This window comes from Eschrichtius robustus, chromosome 5, assembly GCF_028021215.1.
Source record: "Eschrichtius robustus isolate mEscRob2 chromosome 5, mEscRob2.pri, whole genome shotgun sequence".
NCBI classification, from domain to species: Eukaryota; Metazoa; Chordata; class Mammalia; order Artiodactyla; family Eschrichtiidae; genus Eschrichtius; species Eschrichtius robustus.
In genome coordinates this window covers 58,538,486-58,558,572 of record NC_090828.1, presented here as the reverse complement: position 1 = coordinate 58,558,572, position 20,087 = coordinate 58,538,486, and the positions used below count along the sequence as shown (strand labels likewise).

General features: G+C 38.7%; 1 protein-coding gene across 2 annotated transcripts in view; it reads right to left on the bottom strand.

The window, feature by feature from the left end:
- CHN1 (chimerin 1) overlaps positions 1–18,155 on the bottom strand; it is a 203,547-nt gene extending 185,392 nt beyond the window's left edge. Inside the window, exons 1-2 of one of the 2 annotated variants that reach the window (XM_068544885.1) lie at positions 17,967–18,155; positions 17,640–17,836 (exon numbers count right to left, since the gene is read on the bottom strand). In XM_068544885.1, coding sequence (XP_068400986.1) covers positions 17,640–17,658 — 19 coding nt within the window. In that variant the 5' untranslated portion in view covers positions 17,659–17,836; positions 17,967–18,155. The remainder of the gene's footprint in view (positions 1–17,639; positions 17,837–17,966) is intronic. The other variant, XM_068544886.1, reaches the window with a different exon arrangement.
- Between the last annotated feature and the right edge of the window lie 1,932 nt (positions 18,156–20,087).

Here is a 20,087-nt window from a genome sequence, read left to right as displayed (position 1 = left end):
ACCGGGTTGAATTGGACTCTACTAAAGACTCTCGTATGAAAAAGCATTTCATCCTCACCACCAAAAAGAAAAAATGTTGTTAAAAAAAAAAAAAAACAAAACAGGCAAAATTAAATCTATAGTGTTAGACGTTGGAATAGTAATAAACTTTGGGGAGGCTGGAGGGGATAGCGATTAGGAAGGGTTCCAAAGGGGACTATCTAGGATGCTGGCAATGTTGTATTTCTTGACCTGAGTAGTCGTTACACGGGTATGTTCACTTTGTAATAATTCATCAAGCTTATGACACCTAAATTTTACTATTTTTATTTATTGATATTTGTGTATTTTACTTAAATATGCTTATGTATTGTACATTTTTCTGTATGTATATGACACTTCAAAATGAAAAATAATCCTTAGGGAATAAATAAACATGGCTCCTTACAGTTCCACAGTTATTAGGATAACGTCGGTAGTTCTATTGATCAAGTACAACTTGATCAGAGGGTGCAATAATTATCTCAAATAGTGTTTGTCATGGGCCAAAAAATCTCAGGGCCAAAAATCTCAAATTTAACAGGCCACTGTTAGAGATTAGAAGAAGAAATGAGTAAATTGTATCTAAGTCTAAATCAAGCTTTAGAATTCATGTATTCTAGAAACAAAAAAAAAAGTCAGTCAACCAACTGAAAAGACAAATCCTTTCCTTGACAATTATATCCATGTCTACATTTTCTAAAGATGTGATGGGAAAGACCCACAAAGAACACATTTCAGTTTGAGCTATTTCATTTTCACTTGGTCTCAAATGTGGACTGTGAATTTAAAGACATAAAGAAAGGAATTTTATTGCTTGATTTTTTTTCAGAACTTTTTTAGAATTCTAGGGAAAAACCTGGAAACAGGCACACTTGAAAGCACAATCTTCATTTTATCAATGGAAAAACAATCTAAGCACTTTAAAAATGAAATCTTAAGATCTCAGCACTCAAAGATGCCAATGGATGAATCAGCCCTGTGTGCTATGTGTACATCCCCTACATCTGTTCCCGTGCTACATTTCTTTGACCAGCGTTTCTCAGGAAGTCCCTTAGCTCAGAAACTAATTTAGCTTAGATTCAATGTTTACATAAATTCAATGAAAACTACTGAACTTTAAAGAGATTGTGTTACATAAGCCTTTTTAAAGGCGATCCTGTGCAAAACAGTATGATGTAAATGATGGCAACCTGAAACCGAACACTGAAGCCTTGACACAGGAAAGGGAAAGCTGACAAAGGAATGGTCTCAATGTGCAGCCTACCCACGGAACACAGTCATTATGCAAGCTTAGCAGCCAGCATGTACGGTAATTGTTTTTGAAAAGAAACCCTTAGTGATTCTTTCTCCATATACGCAAGATTCTTTTTCCACAAACCTTCATAAGAATGGTGAAAAATGACTACTTTCCCAATCATCTAAAATATTTGATTGTAAGCTTTAATTTAGATTTTCCAAGTTTGACTTCGTTTTCAACAGAAAATTCCTTTTACTGTTCTTATTTCATGACAGGCCTTTGATCCTACTGACCACTCTTTTGATTCTATTGACTACTTTTATGATGAGGCTAAGAAAAAATCAGACTTATGGAATGCTACAGACCTAAACCTAATTTGCTCTAAATTTTACTGGATATACCTTCTTAAGTTTTTTATGAATATAGCTCTTTTCTTTGAAATTATGCACAGGATTTCACAAAACAATAAACAAATATAAAACTTTCCTTACCAACCCCAACATAATTTTAATATGATTCCCTTCCCTAATAATGTTAATGTAAACAGTAAACATGTAAAACAGTATTAATTAAATGCTAAAGGCACAAGAGTAAAAATGAAGCCTAATATAATCCATATTATGACTGGGTGGGTTCCTGTTACTCTTCATTACTGTTCCACTTATTAAATCTCATTCATAATTAGAAATTCTAAACTATATTCCAACTACACCTTCCTGTTTATTTTAGAACAATTACTACTGGCCAGGTCCTTACAAACATCAATCGTTTAAGATGTCTAGAAACTATGCATGCATATAGACTAGATGTCTCACAAATCACATATTAAAGAATCACATATTCTTTAAAAATAGGTGTGAATAAAAATAGAGGTGAATGGAGTGAATGGAGGCAGCCCTTGTATTATACAGATCCCAGTGTGTTTTCAAAGTAACCTTAAACTCTTTAGCAAAGACTCTTAGTTCCGATATTAGAAATGAGCACTTTCCAAAACGTTAAATTGAAGCTCATCAATTTTAAGGAGTCAAGCTTTCTGGAAATCTAAGCTTTAGCATTTAAAATACATTAATATTTAGATATTCCTTCTTAAATTGTTGCCAAATTTCCTTAAGGTAAGGAAAAACCGAGGAAACAGGTTGGCAAGCGCCATCTTGTGGACTCCCTAGAAAATGTTTTCACTCTATTCATCAGTACAGTTCCAGAAGCAAGTCATTCTAATATTCAATACAATGTTCTTAATATTCAAAATGTTACTTTAATTTAAATCAAACTATTCAGTTTTCCAGGGCCCAAATACCAATAACTGTAATGAAGTACATCTGTGAATTTATGATCCTTCTTCTAAAGCACTTGGAATATTTATAGCCAAACCATCACATCTGATCTTAAGAGCATCCTCAGGAGTCAGGCTGGAAAGATATATTATGCAATTATGAAGCTTGAGAATCTTATATACCAAAGGAATTTTAAGAGCATTTAGTCAGTGGAGAAGTTAGAATAATTCTCCTAATTTTGTAATGTAGCAAACAGTCTTAGGATAGTACCTTGCAAAATAGAGGCCTTCTGTTGTTTATAAGAACTAAATCACAAAAGTTAACAAGAATTCTAAAGTTTAGTGGAACTAATAAATAGATACATTCATAGATCCGCTGTGTGTGTGTCTTATAAGCAAAAGTTTACAAGTTGAGTTAGGAGTTAAGGTACATAGTATGTGAAGATGCCCCAGAGTCAGGCTCATATGATCCTCTTTAGACTTTAGAGACAGCATCGTTTTATTTTTTCATATTATATTAAAGATGAAATATTAATATTCTAAATTTACATAGTGGCCTAGAGTTGCCTCACCACCAACCCCAAAATATGTTTTCTTTGGCCCACCACAATGACTTTTTTCTTATTAGAGTTTTATAAATGACTATTTACAACATAACTACCATAATATTTTAGTTGCCTTGTGACAATATGATAGATAACATTATTTCTATAGCAGCTTTCTCAGGAGCTATGAATCTTTTTATAATAAGGCACTGGAAAATAAAATGTGAAGACTATTAAATTTCATCTTTGGTTTGCTTTCTTTAGAAAAGAGTATGTAAAATGATAGTACAGTGTTAAATATACCAGTTCATTCACGTTTTCAGCATTAACAGTGTATTTTTATAATTAGGACAAAGTTTCAGATGGATATAACTTAAGGAAATAGATCGGAAATATAGAACATGAGAGTTTAAAGTGGTAGACTTCACTCATTTCAGTTTATATTACCATTTCTAAGTCTGCCTTAAAACCATAACGTAAGTTTGAAAAAGTGCTGATTGAGAGAATTTATTATTAAAAGTGGCTGCATTTTCTCAATTAAAAAAAAAATTAGATATTATAAATTCTTGATCTCTCAATCTAGGGACTATTCATTAAATGGAGCTTAATTATATTTCCATAAGCCTTCTGTTTAAATTTTAAAATAAATAAAAATTGTACCTTGCCATCTAATTATGGCGGCTGAAAATACATAGTAAGCAGCATATTAAAAGTGCCCATTTTGAGCAGAGTTCCCTGTGCTATACAGTAGGTCCTTGCTGGTTATCTATTTTAAATACAGCAGTGTGTACATGTCAATCCCAAACTCCCAATCTATCCCTCTGCTCAGTACTCTGTAATAACCTAAATGGGAAAAGAATTTGAAAAAGAATAGATACATGTATATGTATAAGTGAATCACTCTGCTGTATACCTGGAACTAACACAACATTGCTAATCAACTAACTATACTTCAATATAAAATAAATTTTTTTTTAATTTATTTCATCAAAGAGTTGTAGTTTGCATTGCAAGATCTCTCTCATTCCCTGGTTAAAAAAAAAATGCCTATTTATTTTAAATGTAACGTTACTAATGAAAAAACTACTTGGGACAGATCTTTTGCAAATTATCTAACATTAATACACGTAGCATACGTTAATGTTCCTTCTTCTCCTGGTAACGGAAAATAGCTTATTACAGGACCTGAAAACGTTGGATATTTTCTGTAGAGACTTTTATTAACTTTTGATTAAGTGAAAATTACTTCAAAATATCATTTTTAAGTTTTCAAATGCCTCTGTTTTCCCTAAGGTCAATTATGATAACTGAAAAACAAGATGAAAGGAGAAAAGTTTTGATTAGAGGAGTGAAGTCAAAAGGCACCTGGAGCTGAATGAGGTCTCACCCCAGAGAAACAAGGGATCTGCGTGTGCAACCACTGCTCCTTCCCTCCCATCCTTCCCCAAGTTGTGTGAAAGACTGAGAAAAAAGAGAGAGCACGAGCTCCTCTGTCTGGAGAGACGTAGAACAGCAGGTGGGGCAGGGGCGGCCCAAGAAAGAGGCTCTTGTCTCTCCAGAGAACTGCAGAGCCATCTGTCTGGAAAATTCAGGACGACAGGCCTCTTAAGTATTCTGCAAGTCTCCCTACTGTAGAGCAACGTCTGTTTCCTCCTTTCTTTTTATTACTGTATGATTAATCCATCTTGTTCTTTTTTCTTGTTCTTCAGAAATAATTTATCCTTTTAAGTTCAACTAAAAGAGTGAAATGACAAGTTGAGAATCATTTCTTATTCAAAGAATATAACTTAAAAGTCTCTGGTTCACTTTTAAAAGTTATGAAGAAGAAAAAACACACGAACTTTGCTTTTATGGCTCTCATCTTTAACTACATACTTTGCACACATACATAATGAGCATTTTTATAACATCTAAACCTGAGAATACTAACAAATGTCATCCAAAGACTTAAATAGGTAGGATCACCAAAAGCAACTTACAGGAGTGGCAAAATCATTTTCATAAAAAAATTTTTCACAATGAAATGAAGTATTACTGTCAATACATGAAATGTCCTATAAACCACAGACTTCATCTTTCTTTTTGGGTTTCAGCACATTCTGAAAAACAATCACTAGCATTAGCTTTTTGGTCCACTGCTTAGTGACTTCTATTCAGCAACTTTAGAAACCCTTAATAAGCTAGTTTCCAAATGGCGGACTAATATACAAATGTCCTATGAATTTGGCTAACCCACCGAGTCCTGAAAGGGAGCTTGAACAGGGTAGGGCTCTTCACCATCTCCTTGCTAATGGCCTGAGAAAGTCTAAAAGAGCAGAGAACATATATGAAACCAGGAGAACCCATCATGTCTCTTACTTTTAGCACGGTCTCTCCACAAGGAGGGAGAGTATTCTGTTTTCAGGTGAATACTGGACACAATGCAACATTAAAGGGACCAGCAAAACAACCTAGATTAACAAGCCCTGTGTGTGTAGTATCTATTGTTTAGTGCCCTTCTCCAGGATTAAGAGGATTTCTATAGAATAAAAAGCAGTATAAATTCAACCAGAATTTCACCAGAAACTTTTGGAAAAAGTCAAGCTAACAAAAGCAACCAATCACAAAGTAAATGACATATCTGCCCTTGACATGCATCAATACTGCAGGAATATATGCATTTCTTCCTTTAAAGACTGAAAATAAGATCATCAGACAACAAAAACAATATATGAGAGATTCTGAGATATGCTTACTATTGTTAACTTGTTTAAAGTATTATAAAGTTATAGAAAAAATTAGAGAATGCTTTATATTTCTACCCTGGAAACTGTTCAACTATGGAAGTACTGTGGTTTAATAACTCTTTTATTCGCTTAAGTATTTTTTGAGCACCTGCTATGTGTGAAGCACTGTGCCAAGCAAGCATGGTAAGGAGTACAGAAATGAGAATGACTCTTCCCTTATAGGAACCATTAGCCTAGAAAACATATGATAAAGATACATTACTACTGTGAAAGGAACACATTGACAAATGTCACAGGAGATTCATGGATAAAATGATAAAGAATTCAGAAGATGAAGGTATTCCTTCTGAATGGGTGGCAGGAGGCGGAGGGTATGGATTGCAGCACTGAAACGAAAGTCAGAGCAAGAGCTGGAAATAGAGAAAGGAATAGAAAGGAAGCTATTGCAGAGATCAAGCTGCAAGAGTTAGCAGCTGATTGGGTACTAGAGGCAAGGGGAGGGAGGACAGAAGGGCAAAAGCTAAGGATTTGGGGCTGGGAATGTGTGGAGTCAGAAGTGTCCGCAGGAAATCCTGAGAGCGATTTGGAGGGCATGGAAGGGCAGAGCTGGAGATGGAGACTTGGGAATCGCCCACACAGTGCTCACTGCTGAAGCCTATATATTCCCAAGTGAGAAAGGAAGGTCCATTCCTGAAAAGCAGTAACAGTTAGGGGAGCAAACAAGAGAAAACTGAGGAACAGTGAAAGGGAAGAAAAGAATAGCTAGAGAATACAATGTTTGAAAGACGAGAAAAAAGTCTCAAGAAGAAAGAGGCAATCAAAAATAGCAAATAGTGCAAAAAGATCAAACATGATGACTATGGAGAAGCCACTGTTTACTGGCTATGAATTGATAAAGCACTTCCAAACAGAAGCAGAATGGAGGCTCTTCTTGGCCAAACTTTAGTTAGGCTCCTCTAAGCCCATTTCTAAAGGGCTCAACCTTCACCCCTGGCCTTGCCAAGCCTGCACTGCCCAGTTTTAGCAACAATTCTAAGTCACTTTAGAAAGAATCCCGCACCCTTGATACCTGATCCCTCCTGATACCTAATCAAATTCCTCGCCCCGGCCCTTGATATTTGACCACCTGGCCTGCCCTCAGCAAGAATCCTGTTATAGGTCAGTTTAACAAGAACTCCCCCTATCCTTGTCTCCTCTTAGTAATTTTCCATCCACTGATCACCCCCCCACCAATCTGCTCCTTGACTATAAATCCCCACTTGTTCTTATATTCGGAGTCAAGCCTGATCTCGCTCTCCTATTGTGATAGTCTTGAAGAAAGTCTTCCTTGTTGTTTCAACAAGTGTCAGAAAAGTTTTTCCTTTCACAGTTGTCAATCTTTTTTTCACTAGAGATTAATGACATTCATTCACAAATGTCTCATAACCAATAATGATAAAATATGGTGGCCGGGAAGAGAGAGTGTAGAGGAGAAGGGTGGGGGGCTATACAGAATGCCATTTCAACAAACCTCTGGTAAGAAGAGGGCCACTAATAACTTAGGATGGCATGAGAGGGTTCTAACGCCCTCATACAGAATAGGAAAGCATGGCTGTAATCAGAGGGAAATGATCCAGGATTCAGGGGACAGGAAGGAACTAATGATACAAGACAGAGAAAAACGAATTCCCACACTTACTGTTTTTAACCCTCTTGCATTGTATCTTTTGGGAAACCACCTCAAATTCTTTCTGGAACAATGAGAGGTATTAATAAGTAATAAATAAAATTTTCCTTTTCTTTCCACTTAAAAATATGAATGCTGAAACTGTTGCTTATATCTGCTCTTCTAATGAATATACGAAAAGTAATAGGAATGCTCATGTAGCACACAAATTTATTATTATGAGAGGATTATATTGTTTTTACTTCTGACCTCTAAAAGGTTAAGTTAGCCATTTTCATACTGAATTCCTATTCAATTTGATTATGTTCGCTACTGTGAGGGTAAAGCACGAACAAAGCAAGCTACTTTATGTGCAATTCCTTTGTACTATTGAAATGAAAAGGAACAACGGTTTAATGAAGCGGAATTTGTTATCTAATTATACCAAATAATTTAGAAACATCTGCGGATGCTTAGTAATACTATATTTAAACCTCAAAGAATCTGCTCCCAGAGAGATTTCCATTTTATTCAAGCCTTTGCGAGCTTCCAGTTGGGGATTCCATATTAGAGTATGGAACCAAGGGATGGTATGATGGCACATTTACCGAATTTTTTTAAAAATGAAGAAATGAACAAAAAAATAATGAAAAATAGAGAGTGTGTATCATATGGATTTGGGCCTTAAAATTAACTTCCAAATTTAAGGAATACAGTAGACTACTGTAACATCATACATTCATTCAAACCTTTATTGTTTAGCTATTGAGTGGCTGCATCACAGTGGCAGTTGTTAAGGACAGAAAGAAATCCACAGCTTTCCCACTAAGGAACTTCACCTAACGGCGAAGATAGGACAATATAAACTAACCATTATATCACCACATGAAAAGTGGCAGGGCAGAGACATATATACGGCACTATGGAGGCAGAAAAGGTGTAACTAACTCACAAAGACCACACAGAAGAGATGACTATTCAAGCTGAGTTTTGCGAGATGTGTAGAGGGGGAGTGGGGCAAAGAAGGGCTTGAGCAATGATGCCAAAGCCACGCTGGGTACAATCCCTTCTGAAACTTCAAGTCCTTCAGCATGCCTGAAGCACAGACTCTGAGGAGGGGATAAGATATGAGGCCAAATAGGTAAGCAGCAGTCCTATCTTTTTTTTTTTTTTTTTTTTTTTGGCCTCACTGAGTGGCTTGTGGTTGGGATTGAACGCAGGCCACCGGAGTGAAAGCCCGGAATCCTAACCACTAGGCAACCAGGGAACTCCCAGCAGCAGTCCTATCTTGCCAGCCTTATATGCAAACTAGGGAATTTGGACTTAATGGTGATGGGGACTCGCTGGAGGATTTCAGGTAGGGAAGTGAATTGTTAGACTAATAAATTTCTAAGAGGCAGGTTTGAGTTTCCAATTATGGACACTAATACAATAAGCAAGAATAACCCAAAATAATAAAGGAAGAAAAAAGATAAGTGTTTAAACTGATTCAAGGTTGTTCACAGGATAAGTGTATAGAGTGACAGTCCACTGTTACATGTTTATTCTTCGCTCGTTCACTTATTCACTCAATAAATTTGGATTAAGCACCTACTATGTGCCAGCCATTGAGCTCACAGTCCTTGATATACTTTAAGTGTCACGAGGGCTGAGGCTAGATCTGACTATATTCTGGATTACCTCCCAAAAGAGAAGTCAGCCTTGGCCAGTGTATTTTTTACATTTTCAGAGTGCACTAGAAAGTACCAAGTGCCCAGCACTATCAGAAATCTATCTGCTCTTCCCTGTACCTCCCTGAACCAGAGCTCTACCAGAGCATTCCCAGACAAAGTCTACAGTGGCATGTGACATGTATTTAGCCACACATACAAACAGAAATATTGCAGAACCACTTTTTCAAGTGGGTCAACAGACTTGTGAAAAAAACAGAGAAACTCTGTTGGTCTTGGATCTTTGCTAATAGTTATCATAATAATATTAGTAACAATATTAGCTACTATGTATCTTCAACCACCTTGTTAAGGGAATTAATAGCCCCTGTTTACATATAAGGAAAATGAGACTAGGATTTAGAGCTGACACTTGGCAGAGAAAGGACTAAACGTAGCTCTCTTACTCCAAAATCTAAGCCCTTTCCTCTGCACTTCATGCTATGGAAGTATCCTCCACGAGCTTCCCATCTCACTCCGAGTAAAATCTGAAGTCCTAACCGTGCTTTACGGTCAGGGCCCTACATAATCTGTGACCCCCAACACTCCTTCCCCAGGTGTCTCTTTGCCTTCACCTCCTAGCACTTCCCCGGCTCACTCTGCTCCAGCCACGTTGCCCTTCTCCCTGTTTCTCAAAACTGCTGAGCAGCTCTATTTACAATAGCCAGGACACGGAAGCAACCTAAGTGTCCATCGACAGATGAATGGATAAAGAAGATGTGGCACATATATACAATGGAATATTACTCAGCCATAAAAAGAAACGAAATTGAGATATTTGTAGTGAGGTGGAGGGACCTAGAGTCTGTCATACAGAGTGAAGTAAGTCAGAAAGAGAAAAACAAATACCGTATGCTAACACATATATATGGAATCTAAGAAAAAAAAAAAAAAAAGGTCATGAAGAACCTAGGGGTAAGACGGGAATAAAGACACAGACCTACTAGAGAATGGACTTGAGGATATGGAGAGGGGGAAGGGTAAGCTGGGACAAAGTGAGAGAGTGGCATGGACATATATACACTACCAAACGTAAAATAGATATAGCTAGTGGGAAGCAACCGCATAGCACAGGGAGATCAGCTCGGTGCTTTGGGACCACCTAGAGGGGTGGGATAGGGGGGGTGGGAGGGAGGGAGACGCAAGAGGGAAGAGATATGGGAACATATGTATATGTATAACTGATTCACTTTGTTATAAAGCAGAAACTAACACACCATTGTAAAGCAATTATACTCCAATAAAGATGTTAAAAAAAAAACAAACTGCTGAGCACATCCCTGCCTTAAAGCCTGTTCCACGAGGTGATTCCCCATTTTCACAGGACTCTTTCCCTTACTTCCTTCTGGTCTCTGCTCAAAATCCACCTTTGCTGTGAGGCCTTCCCTGCCCACTCTGCTGCATAGCTAGCCCCGTCCTCCTCACCCTGCTTCATTTTCCTTCACAGCATTAGCCCCCTGGCACATTACACATTTTCTCTGTCACCATCCACTGCATAGATAAGTTCCTTGAGGACAGGAACTAATATATACCTGGCACATATTAGGCCCTTGATTCATCAAACAGATGAGTAAACAAATCACTAAACAGGAAAATACACCCCAGGCTACAGAGCTACTCCTCAGGAAAATTATGAAAGAGTAGGCTTCTTGTTTCTGCTTCCTTCTCCCACTCTATCATCCACTCCTCCCCCCTCACCCCAGATGTCCCGAGCTTTTATACTGCTTTGCTTATTACACCACCACCGACAACACAGGTCCCTCTTAGTAATGCCCCACCCTCCAAACAAAAACTTCCACCACTTTCTTTTCTCTTACAGTGTAGCTCCCTCGGTCAAAACACTTGTCTTACTACTTTAAGATCTTCAGTCCATAAATTAAAATTGTTCTTCCATGCTATATGAAGATAAGTATCTATATTTAGCATGTTATTCTTTACAGGTAATACGCTAAAAAATCATGCTTTAATTTTAATATAATGGTGTAAAATTCATTCGCCATAAAAGGCCTGCAGGGGAAATATTTCAGTCAGGCAGATGTTTACATAACCCTCAAATGGACATCTACCCACATACCTGTTGTCTGTCCCCCCTATTACAGGCTACTTCAAATCCTAAAATCATCTCTGACAAAGTAATCTCACAGCCCTTAAGGAGCTGAAAAACAACATTCTGTATAAAAAGTACAAGACAGAAAGAATAAAGGCTGAAGCTATGTGTTAATCGCAGAAATGGGAAAATCAGAAAAGATTAGCAGTTTAAAGAGGACGCATTCCGTTTTTGAAATGTCAAGTTTGTGGTCATAAAAATCTATTCCAGTGGAGATAATATGTTTCTTGGACAACATCCTTTTTCTGCTTGCTTTACACCGTGAAATATACAAGGTCCAATGAAATCCAAAGGTAAAAAGTCCCAGTGGAAAGGGAAAGGAACCACTTTCAGCACAGCTGGATGAAACACAATGAGGTGGTCCCACGCCACCAAGCTGCTGGCGGCAGGCCTGGCCTGACTCATCTTCCCTTCTCCCCCAAACTACTCCATTGTCTGGCAGTAAGTCTTTCCAAGAAGTGCTTGCTTTTCTAAATTTAAAACAACCATTCAAAACAGGTAGGGGTATCTTAACGTATCAATTTTTAAGTTTGTTTTTTGTTCCTTGGGGAATAAAAGAAAAAAAAAAAAAACTTTCTAAAAACATGGAGAGTTCTAAAGCTTCCTGTATGTAAAACCACTCTTTTAAAAATAGTATTTTCTTAATGAAGTTTTTTCTATTTGCAATCCATGGTGTCTGGCTCTTTTAATCTAACGGTTTGGCATCAGACATTATTTTATGGTTTTGAATATAATACAGAAAGTCACAAGGGAAGCATTAATTCAATTTGGCAAGTATCTTTTGACTGCCTAATGTGTGCAAGATTCTGTGCAAAAGAAGATGCTGGAACAAAAGTGATCAGCTTATATCCTGAACAAATTAGCTGTTACTCAACAACAATAACAACAACAAATTAAAAATAAATAAAAATAAAAATAGTATTTTCTGTTTTTACAGTTTAAGTGAAGTAAATTTTCCTTCTATTCAATCTGATTTCCTACCCTCCCCCCATGATTTTATTAATACAATCTTATATTGAGATGAAATCACATACCATAAAATTCACCCTTTTAGAGTACACAAAGCAGTGGTTTTAGTATATTAACAAAGTACTCATCCTGCTTTTTAAATATAAGGAGCTAAATTAGGAATGTATATTTGTAACTTTATTTTATCAGACATGAGTCTTTTTTTAATATCAGTTTTCAATATAAAATATGGTTACATCATTCTGCTTTCTTAGTTTTTCCTACTCTGTTTTTTAAGTACAGTAGGATAATATTAATAAATAAAAAAATCAAAGTTTATGGGAATCATTTTCTGTGTAAGAATGACTTATGACTGGTAATTGGTTGCAAAGGCCAGACTCGAGAATTTGTCTTTCATCGGGTTTGCAAAGCAAGTTCAGTGACTTCATTTAGATTATATATTGCAGATAAAAAGTTCTTTAAAGGTGCTGTTACTGGCACTTTATAAGAGTGAGAAAACATCAATTACCCATATCAAAGGATATTATCATTACTAGAGGGACTTTTGAGAAAAGCTGCACACACCCCAGCCCCAGCAAGGAACTCTGTGTCACGGCTGCTCTCAAGATGAAGCAAACTGTTAATACTTAAGTTAAATCAATCTGGTGAAAAACATAGCTTATGACATCCTTATGTCATTCCTTCAGAACTATTATTATATATATTATATTATGTATAAAGCACAACCAAACAGTATTTTTCTGCCTAACTAATTATCTTACGATTGCTTTAGATTAGTCTAAAACATGTATTCTCAATGGGGGTAAGAATGCCCTCAAGGGAGCAAAACTTAGCTTCTGGGAGTCAAAAAACTTTACTCTTTTTATGCATAAACCAGACAAACATACAGTCCATAAACAGAGTCTCATGGAGAAAACAATTAAGAAAAAATGTCTAAAAGGCTTCTTACAGAGGGTAATTTAAAAAAAACAAGGTTGAAAAATACTGATCTAAAAGAAACTGAAACTCTTCTTGACAAATATGTCAAATGTTTGTAATTACACATATCACTATCTTCTATCTTCAAAGATTAGAATGCTTATAGGATGGTTATTTGCAGGGACAGATGTGCCTCAAAAGACTGCATAACCAACATTCCTCTTACACTGTACACAGATGGTGACTATCAGAGTTATAACAACTATAATTCTTTTATCTCTCTTACATAGTACCAAGTCTCCAAACATTAAAAGACAAAATTTTAAGCTGAAATGTTAACTTTTTGACACCAGTTAAAGAAGGAATATGCACAAGTACTTAAATAAGGATGGTGATTTTAATGACAGCTGAAAAGATGAAACATTCTAAAAAAAGTAGCTGGGCTCTCACCATCGGACCACCCTGCTGCTTAGGTAACTCCCTCTCATATTCCTTGATGAGCAATGTCTGAAAAATTAAAATGTCAGCAGAGAGTGTATTCAAGTGGGAGTTTCCTATAAAATTAGCTTTTTGTCAAATAAATCGTACTGAAAATATACAGTTGTCTTTTTAAAAATACATTTTAATGCCAGGACAGTCATGGAAATCAGAACATTTCCTAACTGTATCACAAAGAATACTCCATTCCCATTTAACTGCTCCAAGGGATCTCTGCCAAGATGCCCATAGGCAGGTGTGTCAGGATAGTGAAAGATGCCAAAAAGAGCAGCATAATGAAAGGTTTCCATGGCAGTAGAAGAGTGTGAGGAAAGAATGTAAGAAATTACAGTGTAATCCTAAATATTAGAAGTGATCTATGGCAGTGATGATGGTGAATAAATGGTAAGAAGAAAAAAAGGCGGGGAGCAGGGGCAATGTCAGAGCCAATTCTACCCAGGTAGAGAAGAGAGTTATTCAGGTTTAGCTAGCCTAGCTGAAGTGCAACTGAGTTCCCAAACTCATCAGTTGGCCAGGCTATAAACCAGAGCTCCGTTTAGCTACAAATGACAGAAATTCCTGCCAAGGGATGACCTGACAGGATGCTTTTTCCTCAGCTCTGGCAGTGGTTACTTTGGGGAGGCTTAGGTAGAAACTCTATGGAGCTCTGACCTTGATGGCTGAAAAGTCACACCTGTCTAGTTTCTTGTTCCTACCTTCTCTTCACCATCTCTTAGAACTTTATTTCATTGTTCCTCGGTTCTAGGTTGGTTATTAAGAAGGGATATGAGGTACTTCTGACTAAGACCAATTAGTTAAATAGTACTATCTAAAATAAAATCTATTTCTTCTAACCCTTGCGGACTGCTCTTAACATATTCAAAAAGCTATTTTGAACTGGGCAAGTTTGAGCAAATCTAGTATTTAACATTAATATAATAGTCCTTAAACTTGAATGTGCCTTAGAATCACAGGGGAGTTCCTTTAAAATCCCCTTCCTCTAAAAATGCAGATTCGTGCTCGCTTCAGCAGCACATATACTAAAATTGGAACGACACAGAGATGTTCATTGCTGCTCTATTTATGATAGCCAGGACATGGAAGCAACCTAAGTGTCCATCGACAGATGAATGGATAAAGAAGATGTGGCACATATATACAATGGAATATTGCTCAGCCATGAAAAGAAACGAAATTGAGTTATTTGTAGTGAGGTGGATGGACCTAGAGTCTGTCATACAGAGTGAAGTAAGTCAGAAAGAGAAAAACAAATACCGTATGCTAACACATATATAAGGAATCTAAAAAAAAAAAAAAAAAAGTTATGAAGAACCTAGGGGCAGGACAGGAATAAAGACGCAGACGTAGAGAATGGACTTGAGGACACGGGGAGGGGGGAGGGTAAGCTGGGACGAAGTGAGAGAGTGGCATGGACATATATACACTACCAAATATAAAATAGATAGCGGGCTTCCCTGGTGGCGCAGTGGTTGAGAATCTGCCTACCAATGCAGGGCACACGGGTTCGAGCCTTGGTCTGGGAAGATCCCACATGCCGCGGAGCAACTAGGCCCGTGAGCCACAACCACTGAGCCTGCGCGTCTGGAGCCTGTGCTCCGCAACAAGAGAGGCCACGATAGTGAGAGGCCCGCGCACCGCGATGAAGAGTGGTCCCCGTTTGCCGCAACTAGAGGAAGCCCTCGCACAGAAACTAAGACCCAACACAGCCAAAAAATAAATAAATAAATAAATAATTTAAAAAAAAAAATAGATAGCTAGTGGGATGCAGCCTCATAGCACAGGGAGATCAGCTCAGTGCCTTGTGACCACCTAAAGGGGTGGGATAGGGAGGGTGGGATAGGGAGGGTGGGAGGGAGACGCAAGAGGTAAGAGATATGGGGATATATGTATATGTATAGCTGATTCACTTTGTTATACAGCAGAAAGTAATACACCATTGTAAAGCAATTATACTCCAATAAAGATGTTAAAATGAATAAAAAATAAATAAAAATAATAAAAATAAAAATGCAGATTCTGTGGGTCTCTGGGCAAAGGAATCGACATTTTTAACTGACATCTCAGATGACTGATGAGTGGTGTGCAGCCACACTCTTGACATCAACTGCTGCTCTATCGTTACTGAGAAAATTGCCTCTGCACACAGATATACTTTGCTTTACAACAGAGAAATGTTCTTAAAAATTGTAACCAAATTGGATTTTGTAAACTAAATTCTATATTCCCACAAGATGACTTTAAAATTTTAAAGATATTTTATTCATCCTGAGGGGTGGGAGTGGTTTCTTGTACCTTCTTCTAGAGGTCAAATTCCAAGCTCTTCCATTCCTCACCTCTACCTCAGTAGTTAAAGATTTAATAATTTAGGAATCCATTTAAAAGAGCCTCATCACATGTCTCCCCAATTTATCTGTTTTATTCATCGAGAATGTCAGTCTTTTAAAAGTCGTTGATTCGTAAATCTTATCTTTGAAAACAAACCTTGAAAATGCAGACTATCTCTTTAGGAAGGAAAGTCAAAAATAGCTTTAAAGAGAATTTACTGCAGTAGATTTTACTACTATGTATTAGCTACAACAATGTAAGATATATGCTTCTTCAAAAGAAAATATCAACTATGAGTAAAGCCATCATTTTTAACTTCTATACCAAAAGAAGTCCACACTTAAGGAAATGCTTCTACTAAGTAATGCATATTTGATACAAGGTATTGAAAAACAAGAGATTTTTATTACTTCTTTCAGAGAAAGAAGAAACATTTTTAAAACACTCATGGAGAACCACCAAATAAGAAATGCCATTTCTAGTACTGTGGGTATTTGGGCAAAGTAAGTAAGCATAATCCCAGACTGAAGATTGACAGACTATGTCCTAGGCTCAGTTTTGCCACAAAAAGGGCCATGTGACCTTGGGAAATAACCTCTCCGGGTCTAAATTTAATTTGAAAAATAAGATTGTTAATTAAAAGTAATTCTTTGATTTCAGCAGATTAACTCACTCTGAAGTATTTACATCAAAAAGCATTGTGGTATGTGATGCCTGTAAAGTGCTTGATCAAATGACATTATTAAAATGTAACTGGAAACTTGATATTGTGAGTAACTCACTAAGACTGTCCTTGTAGCTATCAAGTATGTATCACTGGACTTTCCTCCTTTGAAAAACTGAATACTTTGACCATCTAAATTTTCACATATTGAGTTTTCTTAAAGCAAGGTACGTAAGTACCACAGTCTGTTTCTGTAAAAGAAAATAAAGTATTTTTTCAGTCCTTCTTTCCAACCCATTGTCATTACAGACTCTGGGGAAAAACAAAACAAAGCAAAACAACCTTTAAGTCTTAACCACTGAAATAATGTTACAGTAATTACACCACAGAAATAACACTTTTGTAAAATACTCAAAGATATTCACCTGAGACTACTTACCTTCAGTACCAACTTTCTTCTGTCTACTCTATTTGTTAGAGCAACATTTTCAATTTTAGCAAATATTAAAATAAATTCACCACTCATTCTTGTTTCCAAAGGAATATACCGAGTCCAAAAAATTCCCCCCAAATCCAACAGGAATCAACACAGGCATTTGACAATTCCAGGGAGGTTGGGATGCACAGACATCTTGTTCAAAATGAATAAACTTTCCAGGACCTTTATTTACCGACTTGAGAAACATAGGTTTGGAAACAACCAGCTAACTTCGCTCCCAAGTTGACATCTTAGAGAATCCTACGTTTACAAAACACCCAGGACCTCAGAGCCTCCCTGCCCAGAATTGGCAAGGGGAGCACACGCCCATCGGCCCTGCCTGGAGAGGAAACAATGGGAGAGGCGCGAGGGAGCGAGCCCGGGGCCCCGAGCGGCCCAAGTCCGCGGCCCCGGCCCGCGCCCGACACTGCCTGCGGCGTCCCCTCCCCAGGCGCCCCGGCCAACGGCCCCGAGCCCCGCGGCGCGGCCCACCTGCGGCGGCGCGGCCAAAGGGCTGCACTTACCAAACAGGGTCAGGGCCATTGTAAAGGCGCTTGCCAACTGCTCGCCGCCGCCCGCCGGTCCACGCGCTCCTTCCAGGCCGGCCGGAGATCACCGCATCGGCCCGATGCGCTCACACCTCGGAGCGAGCGGGGAGTCGGAGGGGCGTGGTGGGGGCGCGGGCGCGCGAGGAGGCTGCAGGCCGGGAGGCAGGGCACCGCTGCAAGAAAAAGTTATTTACGCGTTATTGTCAGACGCACCCGGACAAGGGGGGACCCGCTAGCCCTCGGCGAGCCGGCACTTGTCGCTGCCATTTGTGCACTACGCGGAGCGCGCGCGGGCGCCGGTACCTGCGAGGCGGGGAGGCTTGGCCGCGGCGCAATGGCAGGAGGAGAGGCGGCGCCGCAGTGGCGGCGGCGGCGGCGGCGGCGGGGAGAGGAGCAGTCTCGCAGTCCCCGGCGGGGCGCGCTCACTCTGCATCCCGCGGCCTCGCAGACGCCATCTTGCGATAGCATCTCCCACTGGATCTGCCGCCGCGCCTCCTCCCGTCTCCCCCTAGGGCGGCGTAGCCCCGTGCGTTCCCATGGCAACGGGCGCGCGCGGGCGCCGGGGGCGCGCCCCCCTCCTGCCTCGGGCCGCTGGGAGCTGCCTGGGCCGCCCGGGAGGCGGCCTCCTGGAGCCAGGGAGGGGCGGGGCAGTGTGCGTTTTAGATGAAATCCCCGGTTTTTTCTTGAATGGGATTTGTGGAGGCGCAGAGAGAAGCTGTTACTCGAAAGAAGAGTCACTGGAGGATGCTCCGTGAACACAAGGACCCAGCCAGGGTCATCTGGGGATCGGGTTCGTTTGAGGATATATCTCTCCCCCGGCGCCTCCGGGGTTAACCGAGAGTCTGGAGCCTTTGACGTGAAGCTATAGGATACCGGGAAGGGAGCCTAGAGTCGAACAGAAGCACTGAATGTTGCTTTCCTCTCCATTTGGACTTAGGAGTCACTAAGAGTAGTTCTGGTCAGATTGTCGTCGGTTAAAAAGCATCTGGGAATACCTAAAATCATTTGTTATAAGTGCTTAAACCTAATTTTCTTCTTTTTACTTTACACCTCTTTGATATTGCCTCAGGAAAAAAATCAACATTTCTCGCCGATTGGCACTTCTTTACCACAAAAGATTGTTCCCCTGAGCTTTTTGCATTTATCTGATAATCACTGGCAACATCCCTCTTTCTGTGATGTTCTCTGATCGCCTCTGTCCTTGCCTTAATTAACGAGAAGCCATATAACGCCTTGAGATTATCAGCCAAAAGATGTTACTGAAAAGCTCGGTTATGATGGTTTTTGTCGTTTTCATTTAATGTATTCAAAAATTCAGTATTCCCTAGTTGCTATGATTGTTTCCTGGGGGTTTTTGTTTTGTTTTTGTTTTTAACCCTCCTTTTTTCTTGTTTCTCTGCTTAGGGGTTTGATACTATTTTAGCATCTAATCATGTAGATTTTCTCTTTGGTTCTCATTTCTTCCTGGCTGCATCTTTCCTCTTTCAGTTCCTCAGGTTCCCTAATGTCATTTTCCTCTTCTCTCTACTTTTCAACTAATTCTTTTAAGAATATTATATCAATATCTTCTATTTAATTTATCTTGAGGATGAAAATCGTTATAAAAATGAAAATTACTACTTCAAATAGAACCACAGTTAATTCATCATCCTTTCACAGCAGACTCAAAGATCAGAAGAAAAAGAAAAGCAGGTTGGAAGGAGGAGCCAGCCTTTTGTTTCACATCAGTTACCTCAAGAAAAAAAGAAATAGTAAAATAATTCAGCATCAGTGGGCAAATATTTAAGATGCTATATGTTTGAAATTTTCTGATGTAGTAAAATGGCTCTCCTTTAGCCACTAATACCAGAATAAATCTTGAAATCCCCAGAATTTTAAATCTTTAATGAAAAGGACTCGATTTTGAACAGGCTTTCTGCTCGTGAAAAATTACAAACACACAGCTCATGAAGATAAATGAGACACTCAAGAAGGCTTTGTGGGACAGACTTTAGAACTGTGTAAAGATTGCTGCTGATCTGCTCACAACTAGATAAAGCAAAAACTAAAAACACCATTTACTCTCTCAATCAGAGGTCCCCAAACTTTTGGGTACCTAATTTCCCTTTGAGGGTCAATGAAAATACTGTCTCTCTTCCTAGAAAAATGTTTATGTGTATACATACAGTCACCAAAATTGTTTCGCACAATTTCAGGGGGATTATAGACTATTCAGGGACCTTAGGTTAGCCTCCAGATATCCTTTTTAATCTAGGAAAGTTTTTGCCTTTATAATTAAATTTTTTTTTAATTCCCCTTTCATATAGAAGCATGGAATTTTGAACAGAAAGGGACCAAAGCCCCAATATACAGATAAGGAATCTGAGGGTGCAGTGGTCAAAAGAGTTTCCCAAATGTGCACACCTATATAATGGCAGAACTAAT